The sequence below is a fragment of the Radiomyces spectabilis genome, assembly GCF_025331425.1.
Source record: "Radiomyces spectabilis strain NRRL 2753 chromosome Unknown BYT42scaffold_11, whole genome shotgun sequence".
NCBI classification, from domain to species: Eukaryota; Fungi; Mucoromycota; class Mucoromycetes; order Mucorales; family Radiomycetaceae; genus Radiomyces; species Radiomyces spectabilis.
In genome coordinates, this window is record NW_026251936.1 from 449,416 (window position 1) to 467,685 (window position 18,270).

At 41.7% G+C, this 18,270-nt stretch overlaps 6 protein-coding genes across 6 annotated transcripts; 4 read left to right on the forward strand and 2 right to left on the reverse strand.

The window, feature by feature from the left end:
- The first annotated feature begins 3,484 nt into the window (after positions 1-3,484).
- BYT42DRAFT_580421 (uncharacterized protein) lies at positions 3,485-5,180 on the forward strand. Its single transcript, XM_051569499.1, has 2 exons — positions 3,485-4,336; positions 4,409-5,180. The coding sequence occupies exons 1-2, from the start codon at positions 3,707-3,709 to the stop codon at positions 4,826-4,828; spliced, it is 1,050 nt and encodes a 349-aa protein (XP_051420487.1). The 5' UTR covers positions 3,485-3,706; the 3' UTR covers positions 4,829-5,180.
- Positions 5,181-5,743: 563 nt separating this feature from the next.
- BYT42DRAFT_548344 (uncharacterized protein) lies at positions 5,744-6,445 on the forward strand (the record flags this gene model as incomplete). The annotated part of the gene is made up of 1 exon (XM_051566009.1): positions 5,744-6,445. The coding sequence occupies one exon, from the start codon at positions 5,744-5,746 to the stop codon at positions 6,443-6,445; it is 702 nt and encodes a 233-aa protein (XP_051420488.1).
- Positions 6,446-6,741: 296 nt separating this feature from the next.
- On the reverse strand, positions 6,742-7,913 carry BYT42DRAFT_616573 (phosphatase 2C-like domain-containing protein; the record flags this gene model as incomplete). Its single annotated transcript, XM_051572086.1, has 5 exons — positions 6,742-6,891; positions 6,958-7,192; positions 7,304-7,350; positions 7,449-7,604; positions 7,686-7,913. 5 exons carry the CDS (start codon positions 7,911-7,913, stop codon positions 6,742-6,744), a joined length of 816 nt encoding a protein of 271 aa, XP_051420489.1.
- An 818-nt stretch (positions 7,914-8,731) lies between these two features.
- BYT42DRAFT_580430 (syntaxin) lies at positions 8,732-10,196 on the reverse strand. The gene has a single exon (XM_051569500.1). It carries the CDS (start codon positions 10,165-10,167, stop codon positions 8,971-8,973), a length of 1,197 nt encoding a protein of 398 aa, XP_051420490.1. The 5' UTR covers positions 10,168-10,196; the 3' UTR covers positions 8,732-8,970.
- Positions 10,197-12,890: 2,694 nt separating this feature from the next.
- On the forward strand, positions 12,891-14,573 carry BYT42DRAFT_580437 (TATA-box-binding protein). The gene is made up of 4 exons (XM_051569501.1): positions 12,891-13,359; positions 13,464-13,551; positions 13,704-13,964; positions 14,041-14,573. Exons 1-4 carry the CDS (start codon positions 13,175-13,177, stop codon positions 14,209-14,211), a joined length of 705 nt encoding a protein of 234 aa, XP_051420491.1. The 5' UTR covers positions 12,891-13,174; the 3' UTR covers positions 14,212-14,573.
- A 621-nt stretch (positions 14,574-15,194) lies between these two features.
- On the forward strand, positions 15,195-16,553 carry BYT42DRAFT_595020 (solute carrier family 35 member SLC35F1/F2/F6; the record flags this gene model as incomplete). Its single annotated transcript, XM_051570815.1, has 4 exons — positions 15,195-15,279; positions 15,357-15,453; positions 15,526-15,617; positions 15,703-16,553. The coding sequence occupies 4 exons, from the start codon at positions 15,195-15,197 to the stop codon at positions 16,551-16,553; spliced, it is 1,125 nt and encodes a 374-aa protein (XP_051420492.1).
- Positions 16,554-18,270: the final 1,717 nt, after the last annotated feature.

Here is an 18,270-nt window from a genome sequence, read left to right on the forward strand (position 1 = left end):
ACCATGCACAACGAAAGGATCCAAGTAAAGAGAGTAATCCCTTTCAGCGATGCCACTGCTTTCTTCAATGCCTTGTGACATTGATAATGAAGAATAAAATCAATGCTCTCCTACGTTATTTCTGCCCCATCTGATGATAGTATTTGTGATCTCATAACCAGAAGGAAGCTAGAAAGTCATGGTAACGATGCAGCAGTACTACGGATTAGAAATCACAAACTGGGCCCGACGTCGCGTTAGGATAAATTTGAGCATAAAATGTGGGGTCGTCAATTTATTTGAAGGATATTTCACTGTTGTGACATGGATGACAGGCTCATAGGGAGGAGAGTCAGTGCGTGTTTCAAGAAGTTGCTTGGAGATACTTTTGTTTGACCAGGCGACTGTAACAAGCTACAAAGGGTGTAAAGTAGACTGGGATAATTATGCGGTGGCGAACGCTTCGGTGTGCACCCTAAGAAGATATAACACCCCCGCTGCCGCCCCAGATATGGAGCCTAGGATCCCGTCATTCACACAATTCTCTGATGCATCAGGATTTGTTGTTATTTTCAATAGGTATCATCCTACTGCTTTTTATTCATCCATGTAAATGTTGTCATCGTCATTTCTCATGATGCTTGTATCCCGTTTATATTATGTTATGCTATCTTAAATGCTTGCGAAAAGTCCCTCACATGCCATCAATAAATCTGTATCCGACTCGCTGTTTCACCAATTGATAACTATTCGTATTATAAATTGCGTCTTGTTTTGCTATGGCTTCAGTTATCGCCTATCAATGAGTTACCATTGACACTGAAACCAGATCGATTGATGAAAAAGCAACTATGACTTGCTTCGGTGGCTATATATGTTAGTACTTAACTTTTATTGTTTCAGCCGAATTGCTTCGATATTAGGGAACCTGATGCTTGGTCGAACATGATATCTCGTGGAACATGTGGCTCGCATTTACTGTATCCATCATAGTAAGCCAATAAGGAACGGGAAAATAGAGGTCGAGCATTAATTAACCAGCATTTTAGACTGGTTATAGCACGCGGGAAACCAATGACATAATAGCAGCAGTGCCAAATTCGTAGCCTCCTTTTTCTTTTCTTATGCCTTTGCCTTGGAAATCTCGACTGTAATTGTGTCTCTCTACCTTAACTTATCAACAAGCATGCAAGCAGCAACGTTCCTTCATTTTGCACAACATAAGCTCGTGTACTTCGTTTTAAAACAGCTATTTCTAATACGACAATGGACACAAACATTGAACGAGGTTAATGCATTTACCAACCGATCGATCGGTCAATCTTAAGATCGTCATGCCGAAAAACGATAACGACCGTTAGATATAAAATGCCGTATTCAATGCCGCATGGAAAAATCCATTTATACCGGCCTTTCTCGGGATTAACATAAGCGGGATTAAGAGAGTCTTATTACACGCATGATTGATCACGTACCAGTTTGCGGGCAATGTAACGGATAAACATGCCTGAAAATAAATGATATAAAAGAGTGGCCTTTTTACTGCGATACAATCAGCAATATCTGTACGCGTTCAACATGAAATTCCTTACGTCATTGACCTTTGTATCCTTTGCTGCTTCTGCGGTGATGGCCGGACCTGTTGCCAAAGAGGCCGACGAGAAAGTTTCCAATAAACTCGGGGTGTAGCATTGATAACTTTTCGAGCTGCAAGACCAATGCCGAAATTGATAAGCAATAGAGGGTAATATGAATACTGTCTGGTAAAATACTAATTCAGATAATTAGCTACTGCAATGGGTGTCTCGGAAGCCGAAGTTCGTCAAAGACAAGATATATGTGGCGGACAATGCATTCTATACTTTTGTCCTTGGAAATGTTAGTTAACTGACAATTATGGCCATGAAATGACCCAGCCAATGAGAGTTATTCCCTTCAGTGGTATCATTATTTTCCTCACTGCCTTGTTACATTGATAATAAGAATGAAATCAAAACTCTACTGTAAATCAAAATCCTAAGAGAGGCGGGTCATATGTCGCGGAATAGATTAAGATGCGTTTTGTAAGGTCATTGGTAGTCGTTTAACTGCGGCGAACTGACGATTGCCTAAATCTCAAAAAAGTTTATAAGAACGCTTGAAGCTATTCATTGATTGCAGTAGCACTTTTTCCAACAACGAGGAACGAAAATGCAGCCCTGGACTGATGTTTATCTGCGATCTTGGCTAGATGAGCAACGCGCAAGAGATCCAATCCGACAAGTTGATGATTGAGTGCTTGGTATTGAGGGTTGACTTCGCCGCAGCCTAGTCTTCTCCCCAACGAGGTACCATGCAAGATGTTGTCGAGGCATCTGGCCGTATCGTCGCCTGATTTCGGTCGTCGTCGAACCGATGTCCTATTTATGAACGAAGAAATGTGAATGTGAGTTCCCCTTTTTCCACGTCGTTTTTTGATCAACTCGTTCTTCTCTCTTCAACTTTACATACCATCGAAAAATAACATGCTCGTCAATGCTTTCAAACAAAGGAGTCAGACTCGATCTATTAGAAGCCTAACTGATTCTTGTCATCGATAGCTTAGTTTCCAATAATTGCTTCGTTTGATTTTGCTCTTAACCACTGATCGAAATTGTTCAATTGGAGAAAGTTCAGGAGAATAGGTTGGCAAACAGACACAGCGTTAAATCACAAGGTTTCCACATACTGTCTTTAGCTAACTATTATATATTGACGTGACAAGCTCATTGCACGTCGGTATGTCCGAAAAGCTCTCGAAAGAGAGGCTTTATGGACACAAAAAATGAGAGATTACAAACACAGCTTGGAAACATAATGAACAAGAGTGGAGGAAATATAAAACATGGCCAAAGAGAGCTAAGCAATTTTGGGATGATTGATCCCTGATGAAAGCCAAAAAAAAAAAAGAAAGACAGCGAATTCCCTATATCATCAAGAAACTTGCTTTTTTCATTGAATGGCTATTGTCTCATTCGAAACAGATTGCATCAAATACAATAACAGAACTGGTATCGCTTGCTTTCTAATTTCGCATGACAAGCTTTATGTGACCGTGATCAAGTCTCTGAATTCAATCTGTTTCGACACTCTATCATATTCCGTCAGAACGAATCTGGATTCCTTGATTTATCGTCCTCATTTGTTTTCTTCTGCTGTTTGGAGGTTGTAATCTCATTTTACGCAGTGGCAGATCCTGCCTATGATAGGCTAGTGTTTTTGCCAACAAAGCTAAAAAATGATTGGATAGAAGTGCTATGCAAAAAAAAAGAGGTAATATGATTTGTTCGGAGTGATATGGTCCCAACGAGATGGCATCATTGAAGATCGGCAGTCCTTTCAAAAAGTGGCTTTGGTACAGGATAAAAACAGCTAGAACCAATCAAAGAAATAAAAAAAATTATAGATGCCGCCCAAATGTCCGGTCAGGATGCAATGGATCGCCTGGGCACTAAAATCGTCTTGTGTAGCTAAAAATAAGTCTTGACGATGATGAATTATTTTTATTCAGTTGTTTTTTAGTCGTTCTCGGCATAGTTTATTTTGGGCTTTTTTCTTTCTCTGAGTCTCTCCGCACTCTTTTCCTTTCTTCTTATTTTTTTTTTCTTGCTTTCTCTTGCTCAACATTTTGGATTTTTGCCGAGGAAAAAGAAAAAAAATCCATTGATTACCGAAGAAAAAAAAAAGATAGAACACTCATATTATCAACATGTCTGTCTACGATCGCGACGATTTTTATGCTACCCCTGGCCACCGTAACCACACGGCAACGGCGGGTTCCCCGCCACCCCCAGTACCACATCATGTAGACTCACCTGCGATGAGAGATACTTCGTTTGATAACTATCCGCTTCATGAACAACACTACACGCCTCCTCCGGCGGCACCTGGCGGTTATCCTCCAAGTCCGTTTCAGCGCCAGTCCTTGGGTGACAACGGCGGCATGGTCGGCGGCTATAACCAACGTGCCTCCATGTCCGATATGAAATTGACCGGGCATTATGACTCGGATGACGAAGATTATATGCTGGAAGGTGGCCGGGTCCGAGTCCAGAAAAAACGCGGATGCATGGACAAAGTATGCTGCGGTTGTTGTACCTGCTGTCCCCGGTGGGCCCGCTACTGCTCGTGCGTTTGTCTGTTGATCCTTGTCATGATTGGTATTGTGGTGGGCGTGTTGGCGGCCATCTTCAAAGTGCCCGAAGTCAACTTTAACGGTATACAAGGCGAACCCCAAGTCAACATGACCGGATCCACCATGAACTTGGCTTTCAAATTTGATATCGGCGTCAATAACCCCAACGTCGAAAGTATCACATTTGAATCCATCGTCGCCAAGGTACGAACATTTCACCGAAGAAAATACAGATGAGAACGACAAAAATGCTCATAGATTTGGTTGATTTTATAGGCTTATTACCCTGGTTTCCATGATTTGCAAATTGGTGGCGGACAAGCGAACGATGTGCATATTAATAGCAACGGCATTACCAACATCACATTTCCGTTTGATCTGCATGTGGATACGGCAGATGACCGGTACAAGGGTATCATTACCGACTTGCTAGGAAAATGTGGCTTGATGGGAGGCGAGAAGCAATCCATCAAAGTCGACTACGATATCATCCCCACCGTACGCATCATTGGCATCGCTATTTCACCCACCATTTCCCAATCTTCCACCTTCCCTTGTCCCATTAACAGCAACGACTTGTCCTCGCTGGGCGGTTTATCGTCCATGGTACCTGGTCTTGGTGGCAGCGATGCTGGGTCCGGCACAGACGGTGCCGCATCTGCTTTATCTTCGGCCGCGTCAGCAGCCGGATTGTAACCGATTTTTTCTTCTTCTTTATTCCCTCTCTTGTACACAATAGAATAGTCCCTGTGCATGCTTTATATTTAACCGCTCCTCATTCCTTTTTGACTATCAACGTGTATAGCCTTCCCGTTTTTCCCATTTTTCCCATGTTGTATTTTATACCTTTTTCCTTTCCTTCTTTTCAATCTAACCAATAACATCTTTTGTTTTTTATCCGTTTTCAATTCTGTAACCATCACAGATAAAAATCTTTTTGTTTGTCATTACATGAGACATGTGGGGCGCATGACTTTTTTCCGAGAAAGAAATTGCTAATTTCGGCATTTCATGTTGTAAGCCTTTGCATTTTCTACGCAGTGCAAACACATGCGTCAGCTGTCATTTTTCTTTTTGCATGCAATGAAGATCGAATGATAGAAAATTCTTATTAAAAGTTGGTGGTATTTTTGTATCATTCGCCTGAGTCGTCTGTAAATTCTAGTCAGTGTTTCGTGTTTTGTTTGGGAATTTTTAAAAGACCTTTATTTGTTGTAATTACTTTACCATCCCCCCGCGCATTCATCAAGCATGGTACAGTATGCTATGCAGGGGATTAGTCCTATTGTTGCTCTTCAGACGATGAAAAAATATTGTACTCAGTCGGTCTTGCAAAATAACGGTATTATAGTGCCCTTTATAATGCCCTTTGCGAGGTGAAGCATAAGCAAATATCCCACTTATACATATATATGATTTGACATCGAGATCTTGGTGGTGGTAATTGATGAACGCTGCAGTAAAGGTTCACAGCTCTTGGGTCTCCAAGAAAAAAGAGGCAGCGGTTTTCTGTCAAATGCAAATGCAGCGCGGGGCTGAATTGGTTGGCGCAGTTCGCTTTTTTTTTGTGTCGCTTTTGTGCCACCCCCCATTTTTCAACTGTCAGAGAGAATGCAGCGATTAACACGATTAACACGATTACCGGTGATGGCACTGCCATCGCCGTGGGCTCTGCAACGTCGCTCGCTGTGGAATCTACCAGCAGCAAGGAACCAACGTCTCCTGACAACCACATTGACGGTCGGTGGCGGCATTTTGGCCACGATGGTATTAGGACCTATCGTGCTTGTGGCCGCAGGCGGCATTGCTTCTGTGATGGCATGGAAAATGTGGCGCTTACGACGTCAGATTCAACAACAAGGATTAGGTCCCTTGTTCGCGGAAGCGTTTTCTCCTCGAATGTTCAGCCACACTTTGCACAGTGACCCTGCGCATATCCAAGAGCAAGCATTACAAAAGATCCGGTTCTGGGCTGAAACAGAGGCTGGCCAACGCTGGTTACGTCAACAACACATGGATGCCGCTTCTTTAAGTGCATTACCTGTAACATCGATGTCCAGTTATAGTGAAGCGAGTTCGATAGGAGGACGCAAGTCTTGCGCGAAATATATGACGATTGAATTCAACGTGGTGGATGCGCAAAGTGGACGAAACGCTTCGGCGGCGCAAGTGACAGCGATGATCAGCCCAGAGGGCGTGATTCAATTGCAAGATATTCGATTACTTGGGCGTGGAGACGAAGTGACCTTACCGCTCAATGATCCGATCCGCAAAGGAAATGTCATTGAAGGTGAATTCCGTGATATTCCATGATCAGTTTACGTGATGATAATAAATTGATTATTTGGAAAGAAAAACAAGTTATCGTACAATCCAAAAAGAAAGGAAAGGAAGAAAATAGAAAATCGTTTAAGAGAATAGTTGGAAATTGAGAAAATAAAAGAGCAAGAGAGTGTGAGAGAGAGAGAAAGAGAGAAAGAATAAGTCTGGGGAATTTTACATACAAAGGACAAGACGAAATAAGGAAGTTTTCGAACTTTTTGTTTTTGAGCACCTGGTGTTTTTTCTGTTTTGTTGTGCCGTCGGTTTTGAAGCCGTAGAAAAACAAACTATTCAGTGAATCGGATGACCATGATGGTAAGATTGTCGGTGCTAAAGTTGGCCAAAGCGTGCTCTAATAATTTACGACTTGCTTCTTGAGGATCCATCACATCCTTGATCAAATTAACCGCTTCTTGATCATCGCATACATCCCACAACTAAGTTCGGCAAGGTCAGCTGGCTTGGTACCATCCACGTTCCAGTCAAGTTTGCAGTCCACTTACACCATCACAAGCTAGGATCAAGAAATCATCGCCGTTGCCTAATTCCGTTTCCGTCGTGTATGGGTTACCCACTACGAATTCCTTCATCACACTGTCACCCAGCGATCGTGTAACAGCCAAAACGCCATTGACCCGATGATTCATCATGAATCCACCCAGATCAGTAATTCGCTTCGCTTCCTTGGCATCCGACCCTTTATGATCATATGATAAACGCACCGCTTTTCCTTGACGGCTAAAAAAACATCCACCGTCAATTAAAAAAAATGAAAGGATCAAATCTTGAAGCCCGCTTCATCGATCAACTGTATACGTTCCCCAGAACCCGCCGCTCCCCAAAACTTACCTCAACACCGCACGCGCGTCGCCCACATTACCGGTATATAACATACGCTAATAAGAGATCGCCCCCATAAAAAAAAAAAGAAAAGCAAGATTCCCGATTATTATTAGATCGTAGACTACTATATCCGGTAGGGTTACGCAGTTACCTTTTTGTCTTTGACCTGAACATACGCAACCACGGCTGTACAACCAGAAAACTTGCCTTCCTTTTGATTGACCTGTCGATCAGCTTCCAGAAACGTCAGGTTTAAAACCTCCGGTACTGGTGTCTCTGCGTTTTTTTCTAAACAATGCAGCAATGTCTGAGTGTGGGGAAAGTACATTGAGAAATGAGTATTGTCTCGTTCAACTGTTTATTATGACCGTCCATTCGCACGTCAAACCTTATGAAAGTTTGCACCACACCATTCCGCCGTGGATTTTCCGGCATGACCGTCAAAAATGGCGAAGAAACCTTGACGTGGTACTCCATGGAAATCAGTAATGTAGGCGTGAGCATCTTCCATGGTCCTTCGGCATCGTTTGTTGCGATCTTCGCTTACGCCTAGAGTAAACCCAGGAGCTGTAACGCTTCGTTTCGTTGATGCTGACGAATGGGTGTTGGAACTCATAATTAAGAATTAAGTGAGTGAAAGAGAAGGAAAAAAAAAATTGGAGTGGAACGAAACGGGCTTTTCTTGGTTTTTTTTTTTTTTTTTTTTTTTTTTCGTTCGGAAAGGGAGGGATAACGAAGAACGAAAAAAAAAAAAAAAAGAAAAGTCAGGAAAGAAAGAGGACAAAAGGAGTAAACAATATGAGCGCCAAGTGAAGCCAAAAAAGAGAGAAAAGAAAGAAGAAGAAGAAGAAGAAGTGCCACGTATGATGACAATAAAAAAAAAGCAAAGAGACCGGCAATAACAGAAAAAAAGAAAAAATTTAATTTATTTTTTTGGATCCTTCATCGTATCCTTCTTCTTCTTCCTCTTCTTTCTCTACGATATTTCAGTCTACAAGCTGTATAAGATACATACTATACCAATCAGCTTTATTGTTCTCAATCACGGTAGACAGTCTATCACGGGTAAAGGGTAATTATTCTGCACGCTTTGTTCTCCTTTCGCGTCTGATTATGTATTCGAAGCATCATTGGTCCCACAATGAATGACCGCACTTGGAATCGACCACCGCTGGGCATGCTATTTACATGTTATTGACAAAAAACGATGATCTCCTTTTTACTTCCATTCCTGGTGAATTCCCATCCAATTTTGATTGCAATGGGAAAAGAACAAGGCAAAACGTAATATCATCGTCTAAACTTGATTGGTGCTGTCATTCGATTCAACCCCATTGTTCGGGACTGCCTTTATCTCATACAATGCCGATCATCTATCTACTCGATTGACTTTTTTTTTTTTTTTTTTTTTTTTTCACGCGATCCAACCATACACTCCCTCATAACCGCGCCGAAATTGGCGGTAACGATAAATAAGTATTACTTTATAAAGATGTTCTTTTTAGGTTTTCCCTTTTTTGTATGGTCGGCGACGTGTGTGTGTAATATGTGTGTGAGAATGAGAGAGAGTATATGTGGGGAGGCGCGGAGGGAGGGGATTCTGTTTTCTAGGTGAGACTGTGGACCGAATCAAGAATCAAAACAACAAGGAGAAAAAAAAAGTTGATCCGGATTTACTTGATCTTGCCCAATTTCTTATTTGCAAACTTGAGTTTTGTTTGTGTTCGTCCAACATCGCCATCCAATTCATCCAATATTTGGTTTTGTGTTTCAAGTTCATCGCCAATGGCGTATCCGATTTGTTTCTGTCGAGCTAAAATGGCGCTGAATTGCTCGACTTGTTGATCTTGATCTTCCATAAGTTGTTGCTGGTATTTTACCAAACCTTCGTTATCCATTCCACGCGTCACTTCGGTTTCTTGCGCCAACGCCTTTTGTCGTGCTGCTGCCGCGCCCAACGCTCGCCCGCTTGTGATGGTGCCACTTCGCTTTACGCCATCTTTCGATGGACCATTCACTTGCCATACCGAGGATCCTTGTCGTGGCGGATCCGTACTTCCATACCGACTACTGGCATTCATCGCTGCCGTATCTCCCATCAACGCTCTTCGATCGCCCACATTCTTTTTATCCACCGACGAGGTATCGTACATCATCTCATGGTCTTGGCGACTTGTACTCACTAGCTTCATCAACATATCTTTCTCATCCTTCAGTGTGATCACCATATCTTGCCTTCGCCGCAGTTCACCTTCGGACAATATTTTTCCTTCATTCGCTGATCCATTGGCTAAGGCGGTCAGGCCGGCTTCCAGATTCGACAGACGAGACGATAATGCCATCAATCGTTTCTTCGCTTGGACTGTACAATTGTGGGAAGCGGAAATTTCGTTACGAGCTAAATGCGTGCCGCGTCGATTGATAAGCGATCGAATTTCGCGGGCTGTATTGGTCATTTCTTGATACTCATCAAGCCATGATTCCGAGGTATAGAGGGTACTGGTATCCAACGCTCGACCAGTGGGAATCGATAAAAATTCTCGCCAAATATCCGTTTGTCGCCATCGATCGTCTCGACTGCTCAAGATTCCCCGAAGGTAGGCTTCGAGTCCACGACGACGTTCTTCGATTTTTTCAGGATCCGAAAATGTGGAAGGAAAATACCGCTTGCGAGGCAAAGCCATGGGAGGGGGATGTTTGGGGAAGATGGTCAACAGCTGTGAATTCAGCTTTGCAAATTCCGAGTACCGTTTCCATACAATCCAATTCCGTACCGCCGCATGCACCTCAATTTTATACACAATATGGGGTTTGGGTTGTTGTCGTGTTTCGGCACTTCGAATGAAGATGGCCTGAATGAATTCACTCATGGCAGTGGTCGAAAAGAGAACACTTTTTCTTTTCTTCCAACCCAATAACTGAAGCGGTCCCAGAAAAATTGAAAAATAAGTTTTCCAACCAACGAACCCATGATGTCATTCTCTATATATGGAAAACGATCCCAATGCAACTTTGAATCCAAAGGCAAAAATGAACCCCACATCCTAACCATGCCCTCTCCTGAACAAAGTCAAAGAAATAATCATAGGAGGGTAAGGCTATCAATAATTTAAATTTTCGTGCAAAGGTTATGGAAAACGTGCAAAGGCCCTATTGTATCGCGCCGCAGTGTTACGGAGTATCACGTCGACGCGTAATACAAGTTTGCATGGATCCCTTGAAAAAGATCACCTCATGATGGCTTTATAAGGCGACTTGTTCTACGATGGATGATATCATTTTCCAAACAACTTTTTTTCTTCACCTTTACATTTCATTCTGCTTGGCATGGATGGACGCATTATTTGGTGTGCAGCTACTGAATGCAAGCAACTGAACCGATTCGACCGTCCACATAGAATCGTGATACATGAAATAACTCATCAGATCATTTGAATAATTGAGTGGTAGAAATAAGATATCGTCATTTGTAATGATACTTGAAGAAAGGAAAATTCATGTGAAATAATGATGTCAGTGTATAAAATTTTCTAAATGGATAGAAATCGCTTTATGTCAGTGATCCTATTAATTGTACTCGAGAAGTTTGCTTGCTGTTCCGCAACTACAGTATGATACAGTATTGGAGCATTCCGCGGCAGAAAAGCTCTTCGTTATAGGAATCGGTCTTAACTGAGGATGCGAGCAAAATGTGCAAGATAACACTTGTCGCACGCATTTCATTCTCCTGAGCTGATCTGCACCCCAAGTGTGTCCGGTGAGTCATATTATTTCGCTTCACCCATCTTTCTACTTGGTTTGAGCAATAAGCACTCTGAAAGTAAAATCAAACGTCATGATGTCAGAGTACCGGCTGGGACGACAATAGCTTTTGCAGAAAAGTGGTTTCTGTGCTGCCTGTGGAGCTATTTTTCATCCGCAAGTCGAGGTTCCAAAGACATCGGGATCGTAGCGAAAGCACGGTCAACGAGTCAAACGCGTTCAACATAGAAATGTCACTGAGCTGAGTGGAAACTTGATGACCTGAAAAAAGCGTTTTACCAAGGTGTGGCTATCAGCTTTTAGATGAAATCGGCCTTTCCACCCCAACACTTTTGACAGCGTTTGTCTGAATCAAAAAATGAAAAAGTTGAAGAGCCATACATTGTTCAAATGGTCAGAGATGAGCGAGTTTGACGTCAAAATTTGATTCCCTCGTCATGGATTCTCGAATGCTTACAGATGCAGGGGGAATAATTCGTTTTTATTTATTTATTTGGCAGCACGGTATTAACATATCCAGACCATGTGAACTGATAAGAATGATACTGATACTCAAAAGGGAGACGCCTTGAACGTCATGGGATTTCATCAAAATCATGGAGTAAATTGAATGCATCCAGTAAAAGGATACTTTTTGCACAAGCATGGTACAGCGGGTTTTATCAAAGCGTCCTACGCGCCAAAGAAAATCATCGAGTGAGTGTGTCAATAAATGTCTATCTGTGAAACCATGAATGCTGTGATACGCGAAACCCATTTTTCGTTGTTGTCATTCTCGCAAATACGGAAGCTGCCAAATAGGGTTAATCGTGACGAAAAAAACATTCCCGTGAGAAAGCGATTGTTTTTGTCATCCAGTCCATTTCGGGATGCACAATAACAAATAGGCAATCAATCTTGGTGATTACCCTTCTTTGCCTTTTTCTTCTCAACCACCGCAGAACCATGATCTTTTGATTCAACCTATTCGATACCTTATTTCCCGAGTCTCTGATTGTCTCAGCAAATGGATGTACAGTCTATCGTTGATCGATGCCAAGTTATGAAGCATCACTGTTTCTGTCAACAGCGCCGGACTCAGCTTTTTAGGTTGATGACCTCCTATGCGGAAGCGTTGACATATCCCGCATGGATTACCGATGCGTTATTTCTAATTATCGCGACTGTGTGACAAGCAGCATTCCCTTTTCTCTTGGCCTTTTTTTTTTTTTCTCCATTAAGCTATTTTTATACTCGCACGAATGAAAACAAAAAAGAAATAAATGACTTTTTTTTTTCATGTCTTCCGTTTGGTAAGCGGAATATTCTCAAGGAGCTGGGATGAACAAAAGAGTGATGCACCAAACGGAGTGCATTGATCATACATAGAAAGGCAAGTCTCATGATAACCCAAAAAGGACTTTTTCATGGCACTTGATTTGTTCGATTTTAATCCCGAATCGCTTGGTCTGTGACAATCGATGACCTTTTTCAGTGCTATCCATCCGAATAAACACCACCCGAAAACATACGGCCACAACTCCATCCGCCCATCATCTTCTTTCTATTGACATGTTGCTTTTTCCGTTGCAACTTGCTGCGTCCAAGATGAAGCCATTCACCACTGTCCAAGGGCAATCAACAAGATGGTCTCATCTTGTGACACATCATCTTATTGTCAAACACTTCTCAAGGTTGAAAAAAAAACTGTAAAACACCGACAGGAGAAACTGATGGTTCAATAAAAATACTCCAATGAGGTAGAAAAGGGTGCAAAAAGGGCGTATGGTATCCAAGAAAAACAAGCTAGTGTGTAGGCAATTATGGGTTGAACGCAGCAGACAGGGGGAGGTGGGGGATGCTGTCGTTTTTTCGATGAGGGGCCTTTTTTCTTCGGAGCATTTTCATTTTCCGATAAAGCTAAGCCACTTGTCAAAAGGTATAAATAGGAGGCCGTTGGTTTTCGCCGTCGCAATCCCCCATTTCCTTTTCGACAAACGGCAAACCAGTCACACGTCGAAAATTCACCAGCCACATTTTTCTCCCTTTTTCCGTTTTTCCCTTTTTCTTCTGTCGACGACCCCCAAAACGGTTGATTCCATCCGTATAATCAGTTAGTGAGAAAAAAAGAAAAAGATGTCAGGATTCAATATTGCCACACCTTCCATGACCACACCGGCGATGCAAACGCCATCTGTTCCAACTCCTTATCATAATGCTACGCCATTTGCTCTTCCTTCTACACCTGCACCTGTTGATGCTCCCACACCAAGTAGAGATCAAAATCCCTATGCGGTAGCGGGCATCACACCAACTTTGCAGTAAGTCTCGATATCCCTAAATAAACCAAAAAAAAAAAACGACAACAATATATCCCCTACCTTTTTTTCCGTTCTTTTGGGTTTATCGTTGGGTCTCGTTTTAGAAATATCGTGGCTACCGTAAACTTGGACTGTCGTTTGGATCTGAAAACCATTGCTCTTCATGCTCGTAATGCAGAGTACAATCCCAAGGTACATGTCCATTGCGAATGCACATTCTTTTGGCTGGTATCTAGCAAGCGAGTATATATTTTCTACTCGTTTGCGTTTTTGGGTGGGACATGACTAAACCTTTTCTTTACGCTACGATTGCTTTCTTTTTTTTTTTATTTCTTCCGCTTTAGCGTTTCGCTGCTGTGATTATGCGTATTCGTGATCCAAAGACGACGGCTTTGATCTTTGCGTCTGGCAAAATGGTGGTGACGGGTGCCAAGTCAGAAGATGATTCCAAATTGGCGGCTCGAAAATACGCTCGTATCATTCAAAAGCTCGGTTTTCAAGCCAAATTTACGGATTTCAAGATTCAGAACATTGTCGGTTCTTGCGATGTGAAGTTTCCCATTCGTCTCGAGGGGCTGGCTTACTCTCACGGACACTTTAGCTCGGTAAGTAATGGGCAAAAAAAGCTACGAAAAACTTGGGCGACTGCGGAACAACCAAGGGCTGACACTGTGGATGTAGTATGAACCTGAATTGTTTCCTGGTCTTATTTACCGTATGGTCAAGCCGAAAATCGTGCTGTTGATCTTTGTCTCTGGAAAGATTGTATTGACGGGCGCCAAAGTGCGTGAAGAAATCTATCAAGCTTTCCAGGCCATCTATCCTGTATTGACGGAATTCAGAAAGCCCTAATGTATGTAATATATATTCCGGTGGGGTCGTCGTTTGGTCGTTTTATCTATGCTTTCTGGGTTCTGCCATGTCTCTCTTTTCAAGATATTGATGAAATCCGATCTGTCAAATTACTACTTCTCGCAACAAGCATCTCAAAAAAACAGAAGAAACTCAACATATACTACATTTCGCACGTTTCTTTATTCATCATTTCAAACATCCCTCTTCCCCTCCCCCGCGTGTAACTCTTTGTACAAACCTACCATGTCTTTATTGTAAAATATCCATTCTCTTTTCCATTAAAAAGAAAGTCAACGAAAAAAAAATGCATTGAGATTAAATTTTTTTTTCTATTTTTGTGGAACACAGTTGCGTTATAGATGACGATAAAATATATCAGATCATGAAATCGAAAACTTGTTCTTTTTTTTAAAAAAAAAGCTCCATTCAAGCGGCTCATTATTCACGCAATACAGTATATATGATGTAATTTACATGGTGCCATCTCAGCGTAAACACATTTTCAGCTCACTGACTGTGGTGGTTACTTCTGGGCAGTACCACCAAGATTGCTTGGAGGATAATAGTTTAATCTCTATAATGACATTATACAAATACCAACATTTTGTAAAATTCTATACTGAAGTAAATTTGCACGGCTATTCTACAGCACTGAGCAAATCTACCCACATTACTTGCTTGATCATGTGTTGGCAAGTTCAAGTGCGTTACAGTATATATTTTTCAAAGTATCCAGCAGCTTTGTACGATGGTTCCGAAAGGAAAGATGGGAAAAAAAAAATTATGGGAAGTGTGACTGTTGATGTTTTTACCAGTGCGTGATGGTGACGATAAAAAGCGCCGTTGAATTTTTTTTTGGGCTTCTTTACGCCTTTCTTTACTTTTTTTTCCTAAATCTTTTGTTGCTTGCCTTTCTTTGCCTCTTTTATTGGCAAACAACTATGGAAAGTGTCGTTCCGCGAAAAGAGGATACCCTGGTGATGTGTGAGCCGAAGAAGACTTGGAAAAGTCGATTTGCCTTCTTAAAGGATCCGAAATTTTTAAAGGTCCTTTTCTTGGGTCAATGTAAGTTTTTGATCTACAAAAAGTACGAGTGGAACTTGGTTCATTGTATACTAATGCTTATGCCTCTTGATTAAAAGTACTCTCGCTTTGCATTACTGGTACGAATGTGACCACCACGAAGCTAGGCAACGATTACAATTTTGCGGCTCCTACGACCCAAACTTTTCTTGTCTAGTAAGAAAGCAACGATTCGATCCATCTCGGCCTTACGGCATACTGACAAAAGAATTCGTTTGATATTATTAGTGCCTGCTTAGCATTGGTATATAATTCTTTTGCCATTTACAAGCGTGGTATTCGTGGTTGGCTACTTCAGTTCTGGCGCCGAGGCATCTACTGTAAGTGATCCGGGGCAATCTCAATGATAAAATGTTTTTTTTTTCTTTTTTGGATTGATAGACTTACTCGTTTCTTTCGAAACAGATTTCATTCTTGGATTAATCGATGTCGAAGGCAACTATTTTGTCGTTAAATCGTACCAATATACGTCCTTACTGTCTGCGATGCTTCTCGATTGCTGGAGTACGCCTGTTTGTATGATCTTATCCTTCCTCTTTTTGAAAGTAAGATACAAATGGGTCCAGTATGTCGGTGTCTTCATCGCGTTGTGTGGTCTCGGTATGTTGGTCGGTAGCGATGTCATGACGGACAAGAACTATGCAGCAGCCGATGCTGTCAAGGGCGATCTGTTCTGCTTACTTGGTGCAACGCTGTATGGTTTTTCCAACGTGGGTGAAGAGATCATGGCGCGCAAGCATCCTTTGTACGAGGTGATCGGCATGTTCACTTTCTTTGCGACCTTCATCAACTTTGTTCAACTCATGATCCTGGAACGATCCGAATTTGCTTCCTTTGTGAATCAAGGTGAAGCTATTGCCATGGTGATTGTGTATACATGTTGCATGTTTGTGCTGTACTCTCTTGCTCCGGTCATGTTCCGTCTCGGCAGTGCGGTTCTGTACAACCTGTCGTTGTTAACGAGTGATTTCTACGGTCTGATCTTTGGTCTTGGCTTGTTTGGCTACAAGGTGACGTTCTTGTACCCGATTGCGTACGTGGTGATCATCATTGGTATCGCCATTTATCATATTTTCCCTGCTCCTGAACCAGCCATGGGTACTTTTACCAAAGAAGTGGCTCTCAAGGAAAAAAATGACCTGTTTGGCGTGAAACCCGACGATCCCGAGCAAGGTCGTCGTGCATCGTCCGTCATGGAGAATGTTCCCGAACGAATTCCAGCCGACGATGCCAAGATGAAAGATGAAACGGCCTAGAAAAAAAACCCCATTCTGCCTGGCACGCATAAAAAAAAGCGACGATGATGACGACAATTGAGAAAAACCGGAAACCTTATTTCGTTGAAATGGGCGTTTCTCCCTTTCTTGTGTTGCGTCTTTTTTTTTGTTTCGTTTTTGGTACCTTTGGCGTGCTTGTTGTAAATGTAGTTCTTTTCACATGTAAACGATTTTTTTTTTAGTGTTTACCGGTGCGGCACTTTGTACGTCTTTTGGCCCACCTGTAAATATAAAAAGTCGTAAACTTTTTTTCTGTGCAACCTTTATTGTTCTTGTTCTATTTCTATGTATGATGTGTAGTTTGGCGCAAGGATAAAAAAAACACCATATGAAATTTCCAAAGGTTCGATGATCGATAACCTATTTTAAGCCAAGTTCACGAGGTCAGTCGCTGTCTGGGAATCCGAGGCAACAACTTCTTTTTCACTAGGATACACATAACCAGTCATGCAGTTATACCTCCCAAATACGTGATCCGATCAGGCTCTACCTTCTTTATATCGTAAAAAAAAAAAAAAAAAAAAAAAAATGGCACAAAATAGATGACAGGTGCCCAGTGAGCGTGGTTCCCATTCATGATAAAAAGTTTCGCTTCATAGGAGGTTTCCTCATCCAACTGTGTCTCCTTATTCAACTCACATCGTGCTCGAGACAGGGTACAGTATAGGATATCGCCCGCATCGAAATGGTGGATTATCTATTGGTGGTCTGCAGAAGCGATACAAGAGAATAGTATCTTTGTATACAAATGCATCTGTATATGCTTATTGACAAAATTTTATGGATAAAAAAGAAAGGGAAAAAGCGCGATATTTGGGAATACGAGCACGTTGTTATGTGGTTTTTTTTTGTTGGCTCCTTGTTTCTTTTTTTTCTTTTCTACAGTGAATGTCGTTTATAAGCAGATGTTGATGTGATTATTATGGTTTGTCGGGCGTGTTTTCCCGTGGTAATGTCTTTTACGGAAAGTGGTGTTGACTGCTGGATCGTACAGTTTAATTGAAAAAATCTGGGGAAATATTTTACAAATCAAAAATTTTTTAGAGGCAAGGTAATGTTGTTTTAAGTAATCAAAGAAGAGAGAAAACCAAAGGACAAAGACATACAAAAAAAAAAAAAAAGGATGGATGCATTAAACAAGCCACACTTACTCTTCTTTTGTTTTTATTTACAAAAAGTGCTTTCACCGCATTGCGGGAGCCGCCACCGCACACCGCCAAGGCAGGGGCTTTGTTCATTCAGTTATTTAAACTAGAGAAGCACACAACAAGTGAGTGATTCGGCATAACATTCAAAAAGTAAGGAAGGCACTTGAGAGCACAAATACATTACCTTTCAAAAAAAAGTTTCATTATAGGCCACAAAAAAAAAAGCTTTCGGCGCCCAAGCTTTATGTAGAGGTTCAGTCGTTTTGATATCACAGTTGTGGTCATCATGAGTATACGTACAGTGCAGTTGGGTTTGAGTAAATGTAATGAAAAAGCAATGAAAATATATACCGCGATAGATGGGTGGTTTTGCGCAAGAAAAGAAATAAGAAAGTAGATGTGCGATGAAGAGGAAATAGGGTGGATGGAACATACGTCGGTCTTTTATAGACATGAAAAAAAGGCGATCCGTCGTATGATACTGTAGCTGAAAACCTTTATTGTCCAATAATGAAGCAGGAAAAAGACGCGCTCATTGCTTCACTTCA